This window comes from Rhinolophus sinicus, chromosome 2, assembly GCF_057876585.1.
Source record: "Rhinolophus sinicus isolate RSI-liver-muscle chromosome 2, RSI-T2T, whole genome shotgun sequence".
Lineage (NCBI taxonomy): Eukaryota > Metazoa > Chordata > Mammalia > Chiroptera > Rhinolophidae > Rhinolophus > Rhinolophus sinicus.
The window spans coordinates 30,995,299-31,021,901 of NC_142502.1; the positions used below are offsets into that span (position 1 = coordinate 30,995,299).

Below are 26,603 nucleotides of genomic sequence, written 5' to 3' on the forward strand. Positions count from 1 at the left end.
TCATTTGATCTGTCTGTACCATCTTTCTCTCAACTATGATATGAGACAAGTGTTAGTACATATGAGCTTGTACTTGTAAACTCTTAGGTTAGTGCGTGCCTTAAAACAAGCGTGCAATGAATGTAAGCTATTAATACTATTATCTTCCTGGCCCAGGGCTAACGCATATCAGCACTTAGACCCTCATCTATTCCTTCTGGCCCTTTGAATTTCAGCAAGCTCATGTTTTTTTGCTTTGCTTATTCCTTCAGTCATGTTTAGTAACCCTGTCTCCCCTAGTGTTGTTCCCACAAAACAGTATGGCATGCCTCTGCCCGCCCCCCACCCTCGCTCAATCCTTTCTAAGTCAGCTCAGTCATATCTCAACGAGCGGCAGGCTTAAGCCAATATTAGCTATTGATCTAAAAAATTTGCTCTCATATTATATAGGTTACAAGGAGACATTGCCATAAATGCCCTAATTCAATCGTCATTATAATCATGTGAATTGGCTGTGGTATGCATTGGATAGTTTACTCATCGGTCCAAGAGCCACGGTTAACCAGCAGCAGAGCTACATCTGACAGCCTAATCTACTGAACACCATGCAAAAGCGCAAGCTGTGCCTTTGTGCCTTCTTCCACAAGCCTGCATTTCCATACACAGCTTCACAGAAGCTTACCTTTCTGTTCCATTTTACTAGATTCTGGTAGATCCTATCCCATTACACGAAGATAATCAGGCCTTAAATATTGGTGTTATCTCCTCAAGATTTCATTCTTCTTTGGTTTTTCTGGCCTGCATGATTTTTCAACAATGTTGTAGTAATGTAATGAGGATTTACTGACACTTTCTAGGCACAATATTGTTGGGGGTGGTGGGAGTTTATAAACTGATCAACAGAAAGGAGGAATACAGTCTTCTTAATTTAATCTTTATTTTATTACAACAATGTGCTTTTGAAATACAGTACCACAAACACCTTCAAGGAATTATGGATTTTATATGTGTGTAATTCCAAAATATTTCCTGTGCTCTGTGTATTCCAACTGAGTCAAAAGATTCTGTTTATTGGAGGATGGCATGTAAACCTCATTGCAATGAGGCACTTTCATGTTGTCGTTCCAGGTACTAACTGGCCCTGTGTTGGTCAGTATGAGAATTATTTTTAGAGAAAGGAAGTCTAAAACCTCAAATAATTATTTTCCTTAATCTCTATTCAAAGCCAATGCAAATTAGTGATACTTTGCTGCTGCTTCTTCCTAAAGGTAAAACTCCATTCCTTTCCATTCCTGCACGTCCACATAAACTCACACATCCAATCATGCTATATACCCTTAACAATATTACTTCAAAGAAGGATCTCGGAAACATTGTTTAATACAGTGTTGGGCTTGTTTCTTCATTCTCCAGTATTTGCAATTCTAAGGATCACCATAATGTCAGATAATAAAAAGAGGAAGAAAATATTCTATCTGTATATATAAAATTCTGTCACATAGGAAATCAAAATAATATCAAAGCTCTACAAAAAATTTACAGGAAAAAAAAGGTGTCTTCAAGAATTAATGATGTTTTCTCCAGGAAATTTTATACAAGCCTGCCATGTATCAGAAGCAGAATCAAAGCTGACTCGAAGTTCCATTTGAGTTGTAGTCAAAGAGAATGGGAAGTGTCATGGTAAGAAGGAAAGGAAATCACATGCAAATAACTTAAAGTTGCTTGAGGAAATTGAAGCAAAAATTACTATGGCAACCATGAATATTTAGTTAGCAGTCTAGTGACAATCTGAAGAAATTAAAAGGACTAACCCCAGTCACAGAAAGGGGGGAATCTCACATAACAAAAACATTTATTATGATTTTAGTTCTAAGACCCCTAAAACAGTGCCATCTATACAGTCCTATCCCTGTCAATATTGTTAATGTGATTCTCTTTTCTCAGCCACATCTTCAATCATTGATAACCTAGTCACAGTTCAAAGTTTATTTATTCAACTCAAACCCATCCAGAGATTCAGTCCTCCAAAGCCGATCATGTTTTCTGACAGAAAAATGTTAGTCCCTTTCTTCAGTTAGAAGTAGCTAGATTGACTGATTTCCTTTCCCTAAATAACTGATGATGTGTTCTCCAGAGTTTGGGAAGGCTGAAAATATCTGAATAATAAGCTGGAAGTAGAGACATCAAAATCACCAGGAGTATATTGTCTAAAATACACATAGAGTTTCCCGAGCTTTTCCCAAATCTATTGAATTAAAAGTCTTACTCCCAGAACAGCTATCTTTCAAATGCCCTCTGTGATTTCTAAGTACAGCCACGTTTACAAGGAACCATGGCTGCAAGCACAGCTCTCAGTGGTGCCCCCAAGTGGCAGTTCTTGTTAGCAGTTCTCAATAGCATCTTGGGGCAACAGCTTTGAGCAAAGGCAGGGAGCATTTGGGATGATTGCAGCTCTTGATGGAGTTGGCTCCCTGTAGCACTGCTGGAGAAGTATGTGTTTGTAGCTGTTCCTATCAAAGCTTTTCTCTTTGGCTGGCCTCAAAGTAATGGAGACCCCCATGAGGTCTGTTGCTTCAAACCCTGCAACTGCTATTTGGGAGGCCTGGATCATTCTCTCAAAGCAAGGCAAAGCAGTGTCCCTGGTGAGCTGTCTCTTGGCATTGAGGATACAAAACTGCCTTTCTAAAATGAACATCTTTGAAGGCTCCTGCTCAATGCCTCCTTCTGTTTGCAAGCTGGATAACAACATACTGGGTCATACTATTACCCCTGCAGTGTCCTCCATTTTCCTTCCTTTGTCAGGCCCTGAGATGTGATTATCTCATAGATCTGAGTGAACTTCTCTTCTCCCTTTGGGTTGCAAGCCCAGGATGCTAGACTGCAGGAGTAATCTCTTTCTTGGGAGTAGTTAAACTTAGTTATCTAGGGGGCTATGTATTGGTCTAAAACACACTTCTGGTGAATCCACATGATTAACATTTGTTGATCTCTTGAAGGCGATGTGTGGGGCAGAGAAGGAGCCAAACCAGAGAGTGGAGGGAAAAAAGTGGCGGTGCCTGGAGCAACAAATAAAGCTGAAGAAATAACCAGAGGGGACGCTGTTAAGATTCATGAGACCAAAAGAAAAAGCTAAATGGTCTTCAAAGATGATAATACGAACAGAGGGCAGTATTAAAGTTTGGATACAGAGGTTGAAATCAAGGGCTATGATATTCTCTAACAGATCAATGGTGAATTTACCTAAAGTATCTTTTAGCTCTAAAATTATGCACATTACACCTAAAATATAATATTTTAGAGTGTTCTCAAAGTTTTGGCACGTCTCCAAAAGCTTCCAGACAAATGAATATGTAATAACCTTAGACTCAATAGATTTGATGTTAAACACAGAAGATTATTTTCTTTTAATGTTCTATGCCTATAACATAAAGATTATTGCTTGATTAGTGTGTTATAACTGAGACATGGTGCTTTCATAAAAATCTTGTTTCATGGGTGGACCTTTAAAATACTCTACACATATTTCTCTTATTCTCTGACTTAAATTTACATTTAAAGAGTAATGTGAAGGGCTGGAAGCAAATAATCATTCAGCGTTTAATCAAAAATATATATTTCAAATCGTGGTGAATTTTTAGACATTGTTGTCTACAATCAAAACCTATCTGGACGCACAATAAGACATTTAAACTAATAAAAAAAGAAAAAGATAATTGATATAGATACAAAAATAAATATGAGTGATGCAGTGGGCAAGCTGTTTCATCGTTGGGGTATTCTTCTTTCAAACACAGAAGCTCAGTCTAATCACAGGAAAACATCAGGCAAATGCAAAGTAACTAATCCGCTACAAAAAACCTAGCCAGTACTCTGCAAAGTGATCAAGGTCATGAGACACAAGAGAAGATTAAGAAATTGTCACAGATTAGAGGAGACTAAGGAGACACAATAACTAAATGAAATACAGCATCCCAAATTGAATCCCAAACAGAAAAAAAGACATTAATGATAACCTGAATGAAACCGAAACATATCTGAGATTTAGACAACAGTAAAGTATCAATGTTAATATTTTAGTTTTGACAGATGCATGATGGCTATGTAAGATATTATCTTTAGTGTGAGCTGGGTAAAGGGGACATAAGGGTTCATTGTACTCTTCTTACATTTATGTAAATTTAACAAAATTCCAAAATATAAATTTTTTTAAAAAGTGCATACGAGATTTACGCATTTATATGCTTCAGTTTATACTAGATTGTATACTTAGTGCCAATACTCTCAATGATAACGACTAGACCAACTGGACGAAATACATAAAAACTTTCATTTAAAGCCATCTGACAGCAATCAAAAGGGTAAAGAATCACCTTCTCAAGGAGAAGAAAGACGTCTGAAGAGGTAATCTGTGTATTGTGACAGCTTTTGTCCTGTGGGTATTTCCCTGTCCAGAAGATATAGCTGAGAGACTGAGCAGTGCTTTGGACAGACGTGCTGTGTATTCATGTGCCACAGAGCAATATTTCAGTCCATGACAGACCACATATATGATGGGGTCCCATAAGATTATAAAAGAGCTGAAAAACTGCCATGGCCTAGTGACATCATAGCCATCATCACATCATAGTACAACACGTCACTCACATATATGGGGCGATGCTGGTGTAAACAAACCTACTGTGTGGCCAGTCGTATAAAATTAGAGCACATACAATATATACAGTACAGAATAGTTGATAATGATAATAAACAACTATGTTACTGGTTTATGTATTTACTGTACTATGCATTGTATTATTATTTTAGAGGGCATTATTTCTATGTATAAAAAAGTTTGCTGTAAAACAGTATGCCATGTTACACTGGTAGCAACCTCATACATCTCCTGTTTACCTCTCTTGATTACATCATTTAATGTTGTGCTTGATTTATTCTTGTTTTATTTGTTTGCCCTTTGCACAGTAACATGCTATACAGGCATGTAGCCTAAGATCCATAGCCTCTGTGTGTAGTAGGCTATATCATCTAGGTTTGTGTAAGTGTATTCTATGATATTTGCACCACGATGAAATTGCCTAACAAAGTCTTTCTCATAATGCATACCTGTTGTTAAGTGGCACATGACTGTACTAGGATGACAAAAGTTGGACTCCAGCACTATAAGGGGGAGGACTTTGATAAGTCCCACACACTTTGGTTTGGACTCCAAAGACAGAAATCCTAGAAATGAAGGTAAACTGGAATAAAAGCAGCTGTCACTGGATTACAGCACAGTTTTGAGTCAACTAAGTGTCCCAGAAATAAGAATCCTAGAAACTGGATTAGGATTATCCATATTGCCATTGCTTGACAGCAGCATAAAATAATAATAATAATAATAATAATAATATGACAATATCATCTCAGGCCTCAAATTACTTCTATACAGTTTTTCACATACAATTTCTGTTATGCAAAAATAATCAGGAATGATAGGCTATAAAACAGCATAAAAAGAATCAGCAAATGAAACAGAAATATATCCACAAAGACTAGACACTAGAATTGTCAAATTAAAAACTTAAATAATTATTACTTTATGCTTGAGATGAAAAATAAAATGTTAAATATTTAAATGTAAACTTATTATTAAATTAAAATTGTAATAGATATATAAAATTTCAATATAAAACTTGGTACTAAACTACTTGAAAATAAACCAAAGAAAAATTCTAGAACCAAAAAAAAGTAATAAATGAAATTAAAAATCCTATGAATAGTTTCAATAGCAAATTTCACATAGCTGAAGAGAAAATTAGTAAACTGGAAATAAACCGGAAGAAAATACCTAGAATAAATAACAGAAAGCTAAAAGAATGAGCATATACAAAAGAGAGTGTACGATACATAGTGTGTACAGTTCCAAATCATTTTCATTGTATTTATAGAGGAGGGAGAATTGGGAAGGGACAATATTTGGAGAGCTAATGGCTCAAATATTTCCTGAACTGATGAAAGATATTTCTCTAAAGATATGCTAACCAAATAATTCACAATCCTGAAAATAAAAATAAATAAATAAATAAATTATCCATAGCAGCCCTGCCCAATAAAACTTTATGCAATGATATAAATGTTCTATTCTGTGCAATCCAATGCAGTAACTGCTAGTCACATGTGGCTATTGAGCACTTTAAAATGTGGCTATGCAACTGAGGACTTCAATTTTAGTTTAATTTTAATTAATTAAAATTTTAATTAAATAACCACATATGGCTAGTGACTATTGTATTGGGCAGTGCAGACTTGGAGCATCACAATAAAACTACTGAAAAAGACAAAGATAAATATATTTAAAGAAATCAGAGAAAGACACTACAAACGACCTTTTCTATATAAACAATGGAAACCAGAAGGTAATAAAATGTGCCAGAAGTAAATAACTATAAATCTACCATTCTATACCCAATAAAAATATCCTGTAACAATGGAGGTTAATTCTGTTATATGCTTAGTTTAACCCATAGGCCATACTGGAGATAAATTTGTATATTGGTCTTGAAACTTCTGAGATACTAAGAATTGTTTCTGGTTTTCCTGTGTTCTGAGAAGTCACCTACTAAATTTGGCTCTTTTGTCTCCCCAGCATAGGATTTACTGCTTTCTGTATACACTATTGTTGTAGTGTTTATACTATCACTTTCCATTTACTAGTTTATATGTTTGTTTCTCTTGACTGTCACTTCTCTGGGAAGTTTTGAACGTAGCACATAATAATAGCATTTCAAATGGTATCCAAAAGTGTATTATTTTAAAACTAAAAGTTAATCATACTAAGATTTATTTCACAGTCACTTGTCAGTTAAATATTGGAAAGAGGCATTCAAAAATTTTAGAATAATCCCACATGTTATATTGTGGGCAATATCTAAAATTACATTACTTTAGAATGGAAAGACGCATTAGGACAATTTATATATTAAATTATTTCATGTAGTAAAAAAATTCAAACTCAGAAAGATTAAATGGCCTGCCAAATGTCCCACAAAAACTACAATCAGAACCCCATCTTCTAATATCACATACATTCTTCTGTATCATGATATTTCAAAACTAGGACTCTTTCTATTTACACTGCATTCAGCATTTCCATATCTACTCTAAACCGTTACTGAATTTATCAATCACCATATTTATTTTTAAATCAATGCCCAGTCTTTACTAAGGTAAACACTAACCTGGGAGTCAGGAAACTGGATTCTTATCTCAGTTTTGTTACCATTTGAGTTGGAAATCTTGGTGAATATCCCCTACCTTCGCTGCACCTGTTTACTCCAAAAAGTATTATGTTTCACAGTGTAAGCTATATAAAATGAAGCAGATATTCTAGGTGAGGTCTGGACTTAACTATTATTTTAAAATACTATCATTCTACTTAAAATATTTTGAATTGCTTTCTGTTTCACCCGCTTTCCTATAAGAGAGAAATAGACTTAAAAAAAAAAAAAAAAAAAAAAAAAAGCAAGTCACAGAGAAAGATAAGTTATTCTTAATGGTCATTATCAATGAGTATTTTTGGTTAATGTCTAAGAGTGAAAACAATACATAGCCAGTTAAACAAACAAAAACCTATTTGTTCCATGTTGAACAAACATCTATTTGTTCCATGTTGATAGGTTAACATGGTCTAAAAGGATGAAAAATCACCATCAATGCAGAAACAGCATGCTTTGGGATATGCACATAACTTGAGTTATATATCTATCTAGGTACATTTTTATATTATTCAACTAATTTCTGAATTGGACCTTTTTTTAAAAGTAAAGGATAGCTTTATAAATATTAGATAATTATTAGTTCTGGGTAAACACTGGATCCAGGAGAAAAATAATAAAAATCCAACTCAAATATGTTTTTGCCGTACTCCCTCCCTACTCCCATATCCTCAGGCCACTCTGGCCAGGAATTGGAAGGCAGCTATGCTCACCACTATACCACCAAAGCTCTCTCTGGCCAGGAATTGGATATCTCTGGGCACAAAGCAAGTTGAACAGCTGTTTGACTCACTGTGCTTGACTACTTGTCATTTAGTAGATTGAGACTTCTGCTGAGAGCACCATTTGGAATTGTTTTCCCCAAAACTGATATGTTTTAAACATGGAATATGAAATATAGTGAGACACTGGGATACACTCATAGAATAATAGTGCCAAAAGACAGTGTGATCGATTTATGTCAAACATCTAACTTTCTCCCAGAAGTGTTTAAGCAGATAACCCTACATTGGCTGAGGAGGGCATGATAGAATATAAATACGGGTTTTCCAGAAATGTGACTATAAAAGCGTACTATGTTCAGGTGTGTGGACTACTGAGGAGAAAATATCAGACATGAGTATAAATAGAGATGTACACAAGCAGGTAGGACAAAAGGAGCTAGGCCACATATACTAAAGAGAGACAAACTAAGGCAATATAATTAGAGAATCCAAGAGAGCCACTAAGTCAAAGTTTGGGTATTTGAGAGGAGACTAACAGTGATAATAATAATTACACAAAAGTTATTAGTTCAGCAGCAACAACAAATTAATGTTTACAGAGTACATGGATGTTAGCCCTGCTCTAATGCTTTAAATATATTAATTTATTTAATCTTCTTGACAATCATATGAAGTAAGAACTGAGATTATTGTTCACATTTTACAGGAGACAAAACTGAGGCACAGAGAATTTAAGTCATGGTTCAACACACTGCTGATAACAAACAGGTTAAGCCATGGTTTGAATCTGTTATTTAAATAAAGCCAATGAATGACTAAACTCTTAATCACAGAATAAAAGATGTTACAGAGAAATGGAGCACTTTTGAATTAAGCATATAATAAGCAAATCCTGACCAAAGAAAATGAACCCCACCGTAGCCCTGTGTGGTGAGAGCAGAAAAACATACAAAGAATTCCCTCTAATTTAGGTCCTTGTGTGAATTATTTTTCTTCCCAAATTCATCTTTTTTGGTCCCCATCTTCAGACCAGAGTAGACACAACTAAGACTTCCTTTAAGGTCTCAATCCTTCTCCAATCATTGCAAACTCTTATTGTCAGAAAAGTCTCTTTATACGTAAAATTAATCATTGACTTTCCAATTTAAACCCATTTCCTCTTCTCTGATCTTTATTGGAAATGGGAGATACATACTAGATGAAGGTAGTTAAAATTCTAATCACCTGGGTTTTTCCCTTTTAGTTAATAACTCATTTAAATGTACTTCTGCTAAATCCTATTTTAAAGTCTCCCTGACACCAATTACTGATATATTCACGTCTTTCTGACAGCCCTATTTTGCCTTCGTAAATGTACTTATGGTGAGTTTTCTCATCTTACCTCTCCATTTTCTAAGGGGTGTATCTTGGAATAAAATGAAGTGCAGATGACCTCATCGTCTTTGGCATATGATGGAGGTCCAGTGCGGGGATAAATATTGTAGAGGGTCAGGCACTCTGCATCCGTCACAGCATGATACTGCCAGGGCTTGTATTCAACATCATCAAGTGAGCGTTCCAAAATCCAGTTTCCAGGCCGAGGAGAGTTAGCTGCTTTCACTATCACATATGCAATCTGGAACACCTGTAGAAGAGTCACAACAACGTGCACCTTTGAATTCCAAAGTATTTTCACCATTTTATATCAAATGTAAGGCTTAATGCTACAATACATTTTATTTCAGATTTTATTGCAAACTCTTTATGTTCTCTGAAATGATTTTATTGTTACGTGTTAATATTTAATACCTTTTTGAGAAGATGCGATGTTTCATTTTGACAGCCATGTCTTTAAAAGAAATGGGTTAAGATTTGACTTCAGTTCTCTAACAACTCATTGACATCATCTCACCTAATTTTTAAAAGTTCCATTATAAACATGATTATCTAAAGCAGGGGTGTCCAAAGTGTGGCTCGTGGGCCAACTGCAGCCCGCAATCCATTTTTTATTGGCCTGCAGCAAATTCCAAAAATATATTTAGTTTACTTAAATAAATCAGGTGAGGCAATACATACTTCACCTCGAGTGAGTGGCCCGGCTGTTTGTGTATTTTACTGCATATGGTCCTTGGTAAAAAACGTTGAAAAAAGTTTGGACATCTCTGACCTAAAGCATTCAAGACATACCAATTTACTCATCTTACTGTGTTAGTATAAAGTATGAGTTAGAAATTCCATGTGTGCATGATAGTGCTCGAGGGTTTAGAAAATACGCTTATTTCTATTACCTAAACCTCTGAAAATTAACACTTAGATGGACTTAGTGTGGTGCAGCAAAAACAACATAGGGTTTTGGAGACACATTCCTGTGTTCTAATTGTGGCCTCAGCATTTATGTGACCTTGGGCAGATTATTTTACTTTTCTAACTCTTAGCTTCCTTTTCTGTAAATTAGGATCAATAATAAGTATTCAACTGAGAGACAATTTGGATTAAGTGAAATAATGTGCGCAAAGTGCCTGGCAAAGGACTTGGCAATGAATAATAAATGTCATTTCCTCTATACCCCCAAACAGAAAATAATGGAGGAGAACTAATATAGCAGACAACTGACTAAAACTGAAACATATTAAACGAAGGGTTTCTGTACCTTCGCTACAGGAGGTAAATGTGTTTTAAAAAGGGGGGTGGGGGCCGGCCCGGTGGCTCAGGCGGTTAGAGCTCCGTGCTCCTAACTCCGAAGGCTGCCAGTTCGATTCCCACATGGGCCAGTGGGCTCTCAACCACAAGGTTGCCAGTTCAATTCCTCAAGTCCCGCCAGGGATGGTGGGCTGTGCCCCTGCAACTAGCAACGGCAACTGGACCTGGAGCTGAGCTGCACCCTCCACAACTAAGACTGAAAGAACAACAACTTGAAGCTGAACAGAACCCTCCACAACTAAGACTGAAAGGACAACAACTTGACTTGGAGAAAAAGTCCTGGAAGTGCACACTGTTCCCCAATAAAGTCCTGTTCCCCTTGCGCAATAAAATTAAAAATAAAATAAAATAAAATAAAATAAAAAGGGGGGTGGGGGGAGTTTAATAAAGAACGGCTCCAGAGTGGCGAGAGAGGTTAATGTGGCAATCATCTATTTTCACATCTACATAAAATTTGAAAACGTAAAAGTAAATACTATGAATGTTTTGTGATAGTACATATGTGTGCCTTTACCAATGCAGTCCAAAAGTCCAAAAGAATAATGTAGAAACATTGAGTAACATTTAAATGCAATGTCCTGAGTAGAAAGACAGATACAAATTAATTTAATTTACAATCCCACCATCCATGGGTTGATAATATGTTACAATAATGAGGCTTACAAAAAACACACTACTAATAAAGTGACATTATATGTTCATGTTTAGTAAATGCTATGAGATGTGGGGAGACTAACAGCTCTAAATTCTGGGTGATCAGGGTCACTGGAAGAGTCCATTTGGGAGAACAGACTCACTACAATGTGATTCAAGTGTCTGCTGGGCCACAGAGGGAATCCTGAAAGGAGTGTACTAGAAATAAATTACTAGAAATAAATTTTATCTGCTTCATACTTTTGACATGGACTTTCATGAATACAGGTACAGTACCTATGGTAAACTCTAAGTGGCTGAATTTATAAATATGAAAAGTTGGTATGAAGGGGGAATCTGAGTGGCTCTGATGGAGGTCTTTTGAAATGATCTGAGGTCTTCTGAGATCTTTACTTGGAGGCGGACACACTTGTGTGCAGTGAGGGAAGAACCACGAGCCTTCAAATGATTGAAAGTAGGTCTGATACTTGCTTTTTAGGCACAGTTGTAGAAAAAGTGGTGGTTAAAATACTTAAATAATTTTGTACTTAATTTTGTTGGTGAATTGCTGCAGCCCAAGCCTCCCAAATGCCTCCTCTCCCCTGAGACCATCTGGTTACCTCAGCATAGCAAGGAACAGACAAGACATCTGTTCTGATCGGTCTGAACTATGACTGCTCTGTTTTATTGAATATCATTCCAGGGAAATATTATGAATCTATATTTACAATGATGTGCAGGTAAGTGCAATTGTAGATAGACACTCTTATCTATGTTTGTGCATATAAATTCTTGAATACACTTAGACCTTTTGGGGAAAGAGATACATGAATATATTAAAGCTGTTACCTCTGGGATTTGCAAACAAGGAATCAAGGAGAGAAGGAGGAGAACTTTTACTGTCTATCCAATACCCTACTATATTAATTAATTAACATAAATGCCTTAGTTTTTAATAAAATTACTTTTCAAATAAAAATTACAGCAAATGAGTATGGAAAGGATAATATTAGGAGTAAATTGGAACACATTCCATCAACTGTTATTAAAAATATTTGCTATTTCTGCATTTTTAAGGTATTATTCATAAAGACTTATTTTAGACACTCCATATCTAACAACTCATTCACATGACATTTCTTCATAAAGAAATTTATTGAAGAATATACTTATTGATTAACCTAATATAACACAGAGAGATAGTTGTCTCTATTATAAATACGAAACACCAGTCTTAATTTCTGGTAATCCTAAAGTATTTCTGACAATGTTGGTAAAATGATAAAGAATACAAATAACTAAACTGTGAGCTCCTAAAGGTCAGAGATGCTATAATCTTTATTATAATCTGTTTTAAATAATGGGCGTTCTATATTTATTAGATTTAGTTGAATAACCCAAATCATTGTAACATGCTTCCATGCTACTTTTATAAGCTTAATGCTGTTTTGTTGTTGTTGTTATTGTTGTTCTTGTTCGAGCTTGAATCCCAGTCAACACCAGCCTATTTTGTCACTTTCAGGAACTAAGACATGCATTGCTTGAGTGTTCATCCTATTTTGTTTCTGTGAGCTGAGAAGTTACTTAAATTCTTTTATCCTCTGTTTCCCAATGTTTCTTTTTCAAAGTCAAAACCAAAGAGATACTGAGATAATGAGTACAAAACACTACATGTTCTCTAGGAAGAAAAAAAAAGTCTGTATAAATATTTCAAATTGACATCTTTCCTTTTAGGGGAAAAAAATGCACAATTATTTTTTTTTAATAGAAAACAAAACAAAACAAAAAAGCAAAACATTAGAGATCACAGGTACCCAATAAGATATAAAGAATAAAAATACACTGAGATTATTGACAAAGAATTTTGTATAAAAGAGAGCTCAGCAAGCAAATGTAGGAAGGGGCCAAATTCTTTTGGAGCTACAATATAGACACATGACTTAGGAGTTTCTGTGTTGTTTCTGAAATAATAGATGAAGCCCATGGAAAGCAGTTATACTAGAAATCCCACAGACTCTTCCTATAATTCAATATAACAGCCACCATTAAGTGATACGGAAAAGCAGTCATTTCCTTAGAGGATATTAGAAGAGTCCCATTTCAAAACAATATCCCTCTTTCATTTATTTTCTATGGATTCTTTCACATTTCATACAAAGTTAATTAAATTAGTTTGCATGTGGTAGTATTTTGAATAAACTTTTTAAAATGTGGTAGACAGCATTATTGAAAATCACAATGAACAGAAGTATTATTTGAAGGCATCTGAGAATGGCTGTGAAAATTTTAACAGTGATTTTCAAAGTACTCCAATTTTAATGATCCTAATAGAATAATTCTCTACTGCACCTATACTATTTAATTAACTATGTCTTCTGTTTTCAGTATAAAGAATCTTCAAAATCAGTAGTCATAAAACCTTATTTCCACATGAATAAAACCTTAACCTATATGGGGTGCAACAAGGAAAGCAAACATCTCATCATAAGAAATACAAAAATTCCATAGCGAACAGGCTTTGATGAACCTTAGATATAAACAAACAATTGCCAAATTTTTCACTGTTGGTGGGCACTTTTTACAAACTTAGTGCATAACGAATTAATCCAAAATAACTTGAAGTTATAACAAATGTTTCACATTTTATACACAACAAAGTGAACTTTTTATTTCACATTCTAGTTATATGTTACCTAACAAAATATTACGTAATACTTCATTGTTGCAGAACTGCATTAGATGTTTCTGCTATAATAAGCAGCACATTAAAAACTTGATCTCTTTTAGGGTAGAATTGGACAATAGCGTCTTTCTAAAGACTCCTCAATCCCAAAGTGATAAGTACCATGTTTCCCCGAAAATTTTTGGACCAAAATTTATATAAGACCCAGTCTTATATTATATTATATCATATATACTATATTATATTATATTACATTATATTGCATTGTATTGTATTATATTATATTATATTATACCTGGTATTATATTATATATTATATTATATTATATATTATATTTATAGAAGACCCAGTATTATATATTATATTATATTATATTATATTATATTATATTATATTATATTATATTATATTATATTATTATATTATATTATATTATATTATATTATATTATATTATATTATATTATATTATATTATATTATATTATATGACAGGGTCTTGTATTAATTTTTGCTCCTAAAGATATATTAGAGCTGATGATCCAGCTACGTCTTATTTTGGGAGAAACACAGTCACATACAATGACCACCGTATACAATGACGTTTTCCAATTTTATCATACCATGGCTGAGATACATATTGGTACAGCACTGGGGTAAAAAGAGACCTCAAAGGTGCAAGTGAGCATCCTAGGGACTTTGGCCACTCTGTGCTACCCTAGGGCTGAATATCTTAGTCATCTATCACCCATGTAGATAAGTCTGATATCCAGACTCAATTTCTAGCTCATGAATTGTTAGGTCTGGATTTTTGTAAATACTCCCTGCTATAACTCTATCCTAGTTTATCCTTTGTCCTTAGAAGAATCACAGGACTAGAAAAATGCTACCAAAAAAATAGTGTTTTGGAGATTTTACTGAGGCTTTTTTTTTCTTTTTTAATTTTTCAATTACAGTTGACATTTAGTATTGTATTAGTCTCAGGTGTAGAGCATAGCTTTTAGACATTTTGAGTGTCACTGGCACACAGTTAAGAGAACCAGGCCAAAAATATGACTCCTTAATAATATAACAAAGCTACGGACCTCTGTTTCCTCTAAGCCAATCCCCGAGAAAGCCATGAAAATATTAATAGATTCACTCTCTATAGAAGATGACACTTTATCCTTCTCATAGGACTCGACCTTAATTACCTTATTGCATTTCTTCTTTTCTAATCTCTCAAGAGAACAACATGTGGCCATCTAAATTCTGTCCTTTGTTGAGCCCTGTCTCCTCTCACACATGACTATCTGTCTGTGAACTTCCTATAGAAAATCTACGCAACAAAACTGTTTCATTTTGAAAGAGGCTATGCAATATTCTAGGAACTTCTCTTGCCCAGGATATGCATTTTAGCATTTCCATGTGCTGTGATGCCATCTCTAATATATTTTGAAAATTCATCTGCATTCTTAGTTCTAATAATGTGCTTGTCAAATTCTCTTATTTATCCATATAGGTATATTGGATTTCAGAAAGTAATGAGAGTTACACAATATCAGAACCAGAAAGGATCCTAGAAATCATTAGGTTTCAAGCTTAGTACCCACTGGAATAATCAGGGATGGTTTATAGAAACGTATATATTTTTCTGTATTGGAGTTGATGGATGTAGTTCATACTATCGTGTTTCCCCGAAAATAAGACCTAGCCAGTCCATCAGCTCTAATGTGGATTTTGGAGCTAAAATTAATATAAGTCCCAGTCTTATGTTAATATATAAGACCCAATCCGGCTAGGTCTTATTTTTGGGGAAACATGGTATCTGGTCTTTCACCTGAGACTTCAAAAGAGAAAATAAAGAAATAAAATAGAAACAAATAACAACAAAGAGAAGAGATGAGGGAAGTTCGCATTTTTCTGGAAGGTCCATGACAGTTGGCTGATGGAGAGCAGAGGTCATGGGTTAAAGTACTCAAACAGTTGGCTGTTGCCCCGGGGGGGAAATCCAGCAGAACTTCACAGAAGCAGGTCTGACCAGAAGCAGGGGTGAAACATGGGGTTGAACATAGGGAATTCATTGGAAATCCAAGTACAACAAAAGATTCACTCAAAGATCCACCCCCACCGAATCACATGTTACTAAGTTCTTATTCCCCACTAAACATTTCTGAGCAATCACAGAAAATAATGGTTCATCATAATCTTAAAAATTCTTTGAAGAGATCATCATACAGATTTTGATAATACTATTACTAGACGTAAGTTTAAGTCAAGTTCCAACATGTGTTTACATGATAATCCAGCAGAATACATCTAAACTTTAAAAAAATTAACCTGAAAATACATCCAATTATTGGTTTCTGGATGAGTTTTATGGCCCCTTGTAAATTTACACTTATTTCAAAAACCACAGAATAATGTAATGGGGAGTCCAAAAGGACAGTCTCCTTGGCACTTGTACTTTGTTCCAGACAAATCCATTTACAATAATTTCACATGCTGAAATGCTTTGTATTTGTCACTCAGTTACAATGCGCAGCCCATTTATTCTCCCCACCCATCCCCAAGTGTATACTACAATTGCTGCATGTGAACCTAATCAGTTGCAGGTAAGCAAATGAGCCATTTCACCTCAGGATAAGTGATTCCCTTGTTGCCAGAGAGACAGAAACACTCTGCCCTCAATTAAAGCAGATTTTTTATACTCACATTAAACTCATGCGAAGTTTATACATTTGAAAATGAATTGCTCTACCACTTCAGAATTTCTAAGAAACAGTAATCTAACTGGATGACTAATGATAATCCTTTGAAGATAAAATGTTCAATTATTTGGTGAAATTGTTTTTTAAAAGGGTTTTAATCATTGCCTAACTACTCATGGGTATTTGAAGGATTTCTCTACCTCACACTGCAAGAGAAAATCTCAACTTCTAGCTCTGAAAATTAATGTTACTTTTCAGCCCTCCTTAAGTTAATATATAGATGTAAAGTAATTTCATTTTTCATTAAAAATCGTATTTTTCCCCCCAGGACAAGATGATTTGGAAGAATTAAACAGCAAGAATAGCCAAGAAAACCTGAGATGGAGGGGCAACAAATGGAGGGATACATTGTTAAACAAAAAAGCAACATGGAGAAAACTGCAGTTATACTGAATGCTACTCTTTAGAACAAAAGGGACCTCTCCAATGATGGGTCTATGGCCACTAACTTCCCCAAAACACACATCTGGACATTTCCTGAAGTGTGATGGAACCACAGAGCACCATCTATAAAGCAGTTATGCCAAAAAAAGTGAACCTGAATTAAAGCAAATCTTTTAAATTTATCAGTTTACACAAAATACTGTAAAGGAGCATTTAAACAGCACTGCAGGGATACATGTGATGTTGTGAAATTTTCATAATCAGTATAAAAAGATTAGTAATACATCTCATTTGAATAAACAAATAATTCTCGTTTACATATTGATTTTACCAGTACTGCTAATTTAGTGCTTGCCCTTAAAGAGTAAACATTGAATGCCTTTTCTTTATTATCTTGATGGACGGTTAACGCTGATTCATACTGTGACTACACTGCATTCTGAGCTCAAGAAATAGATCTTAAAACTTTCAAATTAACTACCAACTCTAAAGGGCATTGCTAACCCAGAAGTATCAAAATTTTAGTCCAGTCTTAAGAAAACTGGTAACATGAGTGAATAGAACCCAAATGGGAATGAATAAGGTCCTCCCTCAGCTTATGAATGCATTTCGTACTCCGTGCTTCATTAAGTTGCTATCATTTTTAACAATGTTAGCTACAGGTAAAACTCAGACAAGCGTTTTCTCTTTAGCACTGCCCTTGACATATATTCTCTCCTCATATATTTCTCTCTCATATGAAACAATCTATGATTTCAAAAGATTGACCTGCCTCCTGTGAATAAGCCATTGGCACAGCATGGATTTCACACCAGCTAGTGTAAAAGAGCAGGTAGGCTGACTCCCCCATAGAACATGACAGTCCTTTCAATGAAACCATCACAGAGCACAATATTGGTGTGAATCACAGACAATCAAAAAAGTGGAAGTTTAAAGCTTGCCTTCTAAAATTTATTCACCCTGGAGAAAAACCTGGCATTGCCTTTGTTTTTGTGCTTCTGTAGTTACCAGGGTAAGAACCTACATGTTCTCCAATTTATGACATTGCAGACATGAATGAATCATTCTAGTTCAAAGCATTTGGGGAATAATAGCAAAGATTTGTAGTGATGAGAAGAGTTAGGCATCTAACGTTAACAGTGTAGAATAGCAAATCAAAGACAGAATGAAACTTTCTGATCTTGGCTCATGAATTCTTTCAACAGATCAGAGTCACTTAACACATACTCATTTCCAGCTATTACAAATGAAATAGCATCAGCTATTTTCATGCTTTTATATATTGTCCCCCTTTCTTGTCCTGCTCTAGGGATGTTCTTAACAATAGCCTGTGCCCTCTGTTGTTTATTACTTTACCACCCCTATGGTCCATAACCCACCTACCAACCTACTTTAATCACTTTCAGAAGAGTTGCAAGCAACCTGGTTGGAAAACTCATATATATATATATATATATATATATATATATATATATATATATATATATATATATATCTTTTCCCCCTTTCCATCCTCATCTTCTTTGAAGTCTCTATAGACTTTGACTATGCTCTCTCCCCCTTTTGGAAACTTTATTTATTGTTGAAAAATAGTATTTATTTATAATTCAGGAATTTTTAAAAAAGAAAAAATGTATTTTTCTAATATAGCTTTTGCCGAAAAAGGAAAGTAAACAATGGCAGAGGAAGACGTGAAAGCAGAAGAGTATTCAGAAAACAGCACTATCTGAAGTTCTCTCCAAGCCCTGTGTGGGTGCTCCTGCTGTGGTTCTTCACAATTCAAGTTTCCTTAACAAAGTTGTGTCCAATGTTTTATTTCCTAATAATTCTTTCTGTAGAGAAAGTAACATTTTATTTAGTGCCTTGTTTTTTCCAGGCATTTCAGCATACAGAGGTTTCTTTCTGCTATTATAATGAGAATCTTATGAGATAGTTAGGAACTGATCGGACAATTGCAATGGGAGAGGGTAGATGTGGCAAAAAGAATAATGGTCCCTCAAAAATTAAGATCATACCATTATCCTTGGAACCTGTGAATATGTTACTTTAGATGGCAAAGGGGACTCTGCAGATATAATCTAGTCAAACACCTTGAGATGGGAAGGTAATCCTGGGTGATACATATGAGCCCAATAGAAATATAAACATCCTTAAACATAGAAAATAGAAGAAAAAGAGGTCAGAGTGATGGAACAAGAGAAGTTCTCAACCCATTTTTGGCTTTGAAGATGGAAGAAGGGGCCAGGAGACAAGGAATGCTGGTAGCCTGTAGAAACTAGAAAAAAGCAAGGTAATGGATTTGAGAGCCTCCAGAGGGAATCCAATCCTGCCCACACCTGGATTTAACCTCAGTAAGGCTCATGTCAGATTTCTAACCTATTAAACTGTAAGATAATAAACTTGTGTTGTTTTAAGCAACTAAATTTGTGGTAATCTGTTATGGCAGAAATGGAAAATTAATATAGTAGATAAATTGTTCCACTTCACATGACTAGTAAATTATGGAACAAGTTTATAGATCCAAGTTTGTCTAATGTGGTTTTTGCATAATAATACCTTTCATGTCTATGAATATTTCAACAAACTTCTTTATACAGATATTTCCCACATCTTAATTTCTGAACTAACTACCTTCTTACATCCCATTTTATATTTCAAACTAACAACTGAACATCTTATGACAACTTAATCTTGCTTTGTAAAGAAGAAATGATGTCCTTCTCTTACCAACAAACTAAATTATAAGTTGCTAGCAGGAGAAAACTATAAATATCTCTTAATGCCTTACACATAATAGATGCTTAATTATTTTTTAATATTCAATTGCACAGGTGATCAAAAATAGAATACCACCTCTGAAATGATTTAAGAAATGTCCGAGGTGATTTCTGTGCATGTGCCATTAAGTCAGCTCCGACTCCTGGCAACCCGGTGACTGAGTGATATCCAGAAGGTCCTGTCTTCAACAGCCCTGCTCAGCCTGTAGACTCATGCCTACAGCTTCTCTTATGGAGTCATCCTTTCTCCATGGGGTGATTTGTACAAGTACCAAAGGGTGAACCTACCTAACTACCATATAACATGAATAAGTACAGATGACACATCTCTCATCATAGACAGAGGGGAAATTCTATTAAGATAACCATCTTAAATATGTCTAAACCACATTTTCTCTTCTGAAATAAAAATTTGCAAAAGACAGCATTCCGCCAAGGTTTATCAAGCTACCCTTTACCTCAAATTTTAAAGAGGTGACCTCACTTGCCAGTGAAGTGAAGAGTGTAAAGGGAATGAAAAATGAGAAAGCCTTAAAGCCTGATGTCATTCTGGCTGCAATTTAAAAATAAGGATAGTTGATGACACTCATAACCATATAGACATTTTCTAAGGACCAAGTGCCAAAAAAATATTAATATTTCTGAAAAGCTACCATTTTAAGAGGACAATATGACTAAGTTCTTACAAAACCCCCCCTGCAAATTCTTCCCTCTTTGTATTCTGCCTAGATTTCTCCTGATTTCTTTTTGTTAGAAATTGACCCAATCATAATATAAGTTGGGTGATGTCAGGTCAAACATGAGTTACGAGGTGCTGAGAGCAAGATTACTGAAGCTCCAGAAGGATCCACAGCATACACAGAACACTGAGTGTGTCACTGTCTCCTCTGTATGACCTTCACAAACAAAAGCCCTGTTAGCAAGTTTGACTGCTCGTGGACTTAGCTCACCATGTAGGACTAATTGGTTGCACCACAATAAAAAATCCCTTTTTTTTTTTTTTCAACCTTCACCACTAGAGAAAATCAAGGCTAATCAAACCAGGACTGAGACTGCAGGAGGAAAAAAAGATAACCTTAAAAAGTTGCATAGAACAATCTTCTGACATTGAAATCCTTCCAATTAAAAAGGTTATGAAAAAAGCCACAAAAAGTCATGGTTATAGGAACAGAGACAAATGATGTTGAACACTTTCTATAGTACCAAGTGTCCTTCCATAAGCATTCTATCAGCCTTTACATAATTAACTTATGTAAAAGCCTTCATTAGAAAAATCGCACACACGTTTACATTTAAAGTATGATAAAAAGTGTTCTTCAATCCTGATTCTGAAATTACTATTCATTGGAACACTTAATAACAATGTCTAGACACAAATCTCAAAGAACAATATATCTTTGGGAAACAGAAGTAGTGTTTCACCAATAGGGTATTATGCTCTATTTCCTTTGTGATACAAAAGCATAAAACATAATAATCCATAGGGCTTCTTGAGCAGTTTGACTACAATTACTCAATATCAAATGGTAAAGCTTCAAGATCATCAATAGGAGAATCTGATACTATAAACTGAATCCATCTACAGAGCAGAGAACAAATGACAGCAGAACATCCATGAATTCAACCATAAGCATATGTCAAGGATGACTATAAACAGAGACACCATAAACAACACTCTAATGAAGTGCTGCACTATGAAGCCACGATTCTGTTAAAGCTAAGTCTGATGTGGACGTTGCTAAATAACTGCAGCTATTAGCAAAGCATTATAAAAGGTATGAAGGCTGGAGCTTTAACTTTTTCTTATCCTAAGCTTCGTGTCTGCAGTGAGGATAGAATGATATTATAAGTAGTGACAATTAACAACAGGTAGTAAATACAGACACTTGTTAAAAGTAGACTTTACATATATTTTGTGTGGAGGAAACTTCCATTTTCTTTGCCTGTGCAGCATAAGACACTTTTAAGTATCATCACAGTCAGAAGTGAAGAATAGCAGTATGAGTATTAAAATTCTTAAGGCAGTCCTTTTTTGTGTCTAGGTCATAAACTGTAAAATTATAATGCAAACTAAAAGAAGGTCATGATTTGAATTGTAGATATTCTTGACGTCAACATTTTAGACGTGCATCAAATACTTAAAGTACACTGCATACTGGACTAAATTCAGATTAATTTTTGCAGCCTACACAAAAATGAAATTATTAAACTATGAGCAGAATCTCCTTAGGTGTCCACACTCTCAATAACCTTTTTAGGAAGGCTTAAAATGCAATATTCTAATGGCATTTGCGGTGGCTCCTTGATTAAGAAGGGCGGGAAGGACTCATACTTGCAATCAAATCCACTTTCCAAAATTCCTAATACAGACTCTCATATTCTGCACTTCTATACATATTTTAAAGCCCCACAGAGTAATATATTGATTAGTTCTGGAATTAGTTTGCTCTAGAAACATTATTGAGCAACGCATTATTTATTGTGCTGGTCTTTCACCTAGGTGTTGAAATACAGTGGTGAAGATAACAAAGTTGCTTTCTCATGTCAAACTTGCTTTGTAGTCTAGAAAAACAGGCATTACACCAAAGGTGTGCTGGAGCCAGCTTGCACTGGCTTTCAAAAAGCCTATTATGAGTATCTCTTCCCAATTCCTTGTCGAATGACATCATGGTAACTTGAACCCAGCCCTGATGGGAATATTTACACCATAGAAACTGGCTAACACTACAAACCAGGGTTTTTCTTTTTTTATCCCCTGGTAAGTCAGTTAAACATTTTTCAGGACCCCCACTGCAACAAATAAGGTAAACGAATACGTAATATAATTTTAGGTAGAAGATTCTAAAACAGATGGTGATCAGGGAAGAATTTTCTGAGAAAGTTACATTTGAGCAGAGACCTCGCTGACATGAGGGATGAAAATATGTCAAGATGTAAGGAAAGGGCATTTAAAACATTGGATATAGCAAGTTTAAAGAAACTGACGCAAGGATGAACTTCATTCATCCCAAGAAGGGCAATGTGGCTAGAATAAAATAGGAGCAATAGATTGGGGTCAGCTGTTATGCTGGAGAAGCTCACAAGGCCAGGTCACGCAGGCTGTATAGGATGTGGCAAGGAGTATGGATTTCGTCTACCATGTTTCCCTGAAAATAAGACCGGGTCTTATATTAATTTTTGCTCCAAAAGACTCATTAGGGCTTATGTTCAGGGGATGTCATCCAGAAAATTCATGCTAGGGCTTATTTTCAGGGAAACACAGTATGTATGTTAGGAAGCCATTGGAGGATTTAGAGCAGAGGGGCGATGAGATCCAATGCATATTTTTACAAGATTACTGTGGCTGTTATTTGGTGAGTAGGCTATAAAGAGGAGATGTGAAAGCAGAGAGACTAGTCAGGGGGCTATTCTAGTAGTCCTGGTGAGAGATGACAGTGGCTTTGACTAGGGTGCTAGTGGTACAGATGACAATAAGTGTTACATGAGGTCTGACAATTACGTTCGTGAACTCATCCTAGAAAAAGTGCTACATACCTCATTGCTGAATATCACTATGGTCATACTCGAAGTACTACCCTTGGGAAGCTATGCACCAACACTAGTGCCCAGTCAACCCATCAAAGCAATTTTGGAACTCTTTTTCTGGAATGGCCATCAGAGCGGTCATCGTAGTACCCTTGACATCCTGAATGCCATCAAAATGTCCTCGTTTCATTATTTCCTTTACATTTGGGTAAAAAAGAAGTCATTGGGGGCCAGATAAGGTGAGTAGGGAGGGTGTTCCAATACAGTTATTTGTTTACTGGCTAAAAACTCCCTCACAGACAGTGCTGTGTGAGCTGGTACATTGTCGTGATGCAAGAGCCATGAATTGTTGGCAGAAAGTTCAGGTTGTTTTCATCTTTTTTATGCAGCCTTTTTAGCACTTCCAAATAGCAAACTTGGTTAACTGTTTGTCCAGTTGGTACAAATTCATAATGAACAATCCCTCTGATATGAAAAGAGGTTAGCAACATCGTTTTGACTCTTGATTTGAACTGACAGAAATTTTTGGTCATGGAGAATTGGCTGAGTTCCATTGTGCATGTTGATGCTTTGTTTCAGAGTCATATTGGTACACCTACATTTCATTACCAGTGATAACACAGGCCAAAACATTGTCTAGCCTCTCCAAAACATCTTGGAAAACTTCGACTACCCTTTGTTCATCGGTGAGCTCCTTTGGTATTATTTTTGCACCTTTCTCATGCCAAGATTTTCGGTTAAGATTTTCCTGTTTCTCTATAGATATTTACTTGGTCTGCTATGCTTCTCAGAGTCAGCAGATAATTTTGAAGTGCAATTTGATGGATTTTTGCAGTGTTTTCATCAGTTCTGCTCGTTACTGGCCATCCTGACCTCTCTTCATCAGTGATGCGTTCTCTCCCCTAAGAAAAATATTTAATCCATCTGTACAGTTGTTTTCTTCATGGCTTGATCCCCATAAACTAACATGTCCTTGATTTCACTTTCACTGTTGCCAAGAAATTGAATGTTTGTTCATTGCTCTAATTCAAGCTCAGACATTTTCGCAACTGCACACAAAAACACACAACAACAGTAATGAACGCCACTCAGCAAGACACTGCCACACGTCAACATGCACACAGCGGTGAGACACTGATATACCAAGGTTATGAAACCTTACCGAGCTGTTTGTACAGTGCTGCCGATATAAGCGCACAGTGGCAAGTTCGTGAACGTAATTGTCAGACCTTCTATTCAGGATATATTTTGTAGGTTGAATTTGCAGAACGTGGATAAGGAGCATTGAGGAAAAAGAATAATCAAGGATAATTCCCAGGCTTTTTGTTTCCTTTTATTTATTTGCCTGAATAACTGGATTAAGGGTGCTGCTATTGCTGAAAAGACATGTTTTGGGAACGTAAATCATTAAGACTTCTGTTTTGAGCTGTAAAATTTGTGATGTCTCATTAGATGTTCACATGTATTTGTTGGTTGAGGGACAAATGCAGTGTAATGTTAAGTGGACTTTGCCACGTGGGAAAGCTTCATAACTTTCTGTGCCTCATTTTTTTTCCATCTGGGCGAAAAATAATAATAATATATTTCCATCATAAAGTTGTGACAATTACCAAACACAAAGCCTGTGAAGTGCTAAGAGCAGTATCCAGCCCATATTAAGCATCTATTAAATATTAGTTATTATAATCAGTAGCTTAGCTGGTACTTAGGATCTAAGTAGTTTTTATATAATCTTGAAAGAGAAAGAACCTTGCATATGAAAAGAATACAGATCTATTTTCAAACTTTTAACTAAGAGAAAGAGAAAGGCAAACACACAGAGACAATGAGAAATTAGATTAATGGATAAATATCTCCTAATTGGGGGTACTGAATTCCCATTCCCACCTATCCTTATAATTTACCTGCCAATATTCATTTGGTTTGGGGGGTTTTGTTTGTGTGGTTTGGTTTGATTTGGTTTTATTATCGTAATGAATACAGAAAAAAGAAAAGGGATTATAAATAATTCAATGGTAGAATACATTTTGAAATTTATTTAACTATATTAATTGATTAGAAAGGTCTAGCACTTGCTCCTGTGCTACTGGCAGGTACCTTCAAAATGCATCATATTTCCTGAGATTCTGATAGGAATCTCCCTTATGGTACCCTTGCATTTCAGGAATTCTACCTCCCCAAGGAAGTATGGAAGCAGGAACATGGTATAAGACCACATGTTGGTGAATTATTTTTTAAATAACTAAATTTCACAGACTATGTAATTACATGAAGAACATTGTTCATGATATAACATAACCAAGCACAGTTAAAAAAATGACATAATTATATAACATAACCCAGCATAGTTAAAAAGGACATAGAACTTTACCATATGCTACCAATATAATGCATGTATATTTGTGTATGCATGTGTGTGTTGTCTGTGTGTGCATGTGTGTGCATTGAAGAGAACTGAAAGGAAACAAATCCAATGTTAATGCTGTTAACTAATTTTTACAAGACAATAAAGTAGAATCTATGTCAAAAGTTAATGAAAGATTTCCGGTCAAGATGGCAGAGTAGATAAATGCTGTGCTTACCTCCTCTCAAGACCACATCAATTACAACTAAACCACAGAACAACCAGTACTGAGAATCACCTAAAGTCTAACTGAACCAAAGCCCTACAATTATGGACATACAGAAGAAGCCCCTTGGAGACTGGTAGGAGGGCTGCTCCCACACCTGTGCATGACCATTAAAAATTAGGAGGAAAATCTCAGCTGTGCAGGTTCCCCCCTTCCCTGAGTAGTGAGGGGTCCCATTCCCTCCCCAGCAGAAGGTTCCAGTGCCTGGGAGAGAAGTTCCCGTAACTACTGGTTGTGAAAAACAGCACAGATTGTGGCTGAGTGAGATGGAGGGTGGCTGCACTCCCAGGTGCTTCTTTTAAAGGGATTGTGTGTGACTTACTCACTGATGAGCTCACTTGCTCTGAGCTCCAGTGCTGGAGCAGTGGCTCGAAAGGTGCCAGGAACATACAGGGAGGAACCAAATTGTCTAACTTCAGGGTGAGGGCTAAAGGAATAGCTTTCTCCTGGATGGAGGAGCTGACAGAAGCCATTGTTTCACTGTTGAACCCTCCCCCTCCCTGCATGCAGATGCAAGCAGACATCATATCTGAGTCTCCATCAAAGTGGTATCACTTTTTATCTGCCCGATCTTACTGATTCCCTG

At 35.7% G+C, this 26,603-nt stretch overlaps 1 protein-coding gene across 7 annotated transcripts in view; it reads right to left on the minus strand.

Moving 5' to 3' along the window:
- Window positions 1–26,603, minus strand: part of LAMA2 (laminin subunit alpha 2) — a 521,442-nt gene that overhangs the window by 337,480 nt on the left and 157,359 nt on the right. For all 7 annotated transcript variants that reach the window (XM_074333566.2, XM_074333563.2, XM_088795458.1 and 4 more), the window contains exon 4: window positions 9,339–9,581. In XM_074333566.2, the coding sequence (XP_074189667.2) occupies window positions 9,339–9,581 (243 nt within the window). The remainder of the gene's footprint in view (window positions 1–9,338; window positions 9,582–26,603) is intronic.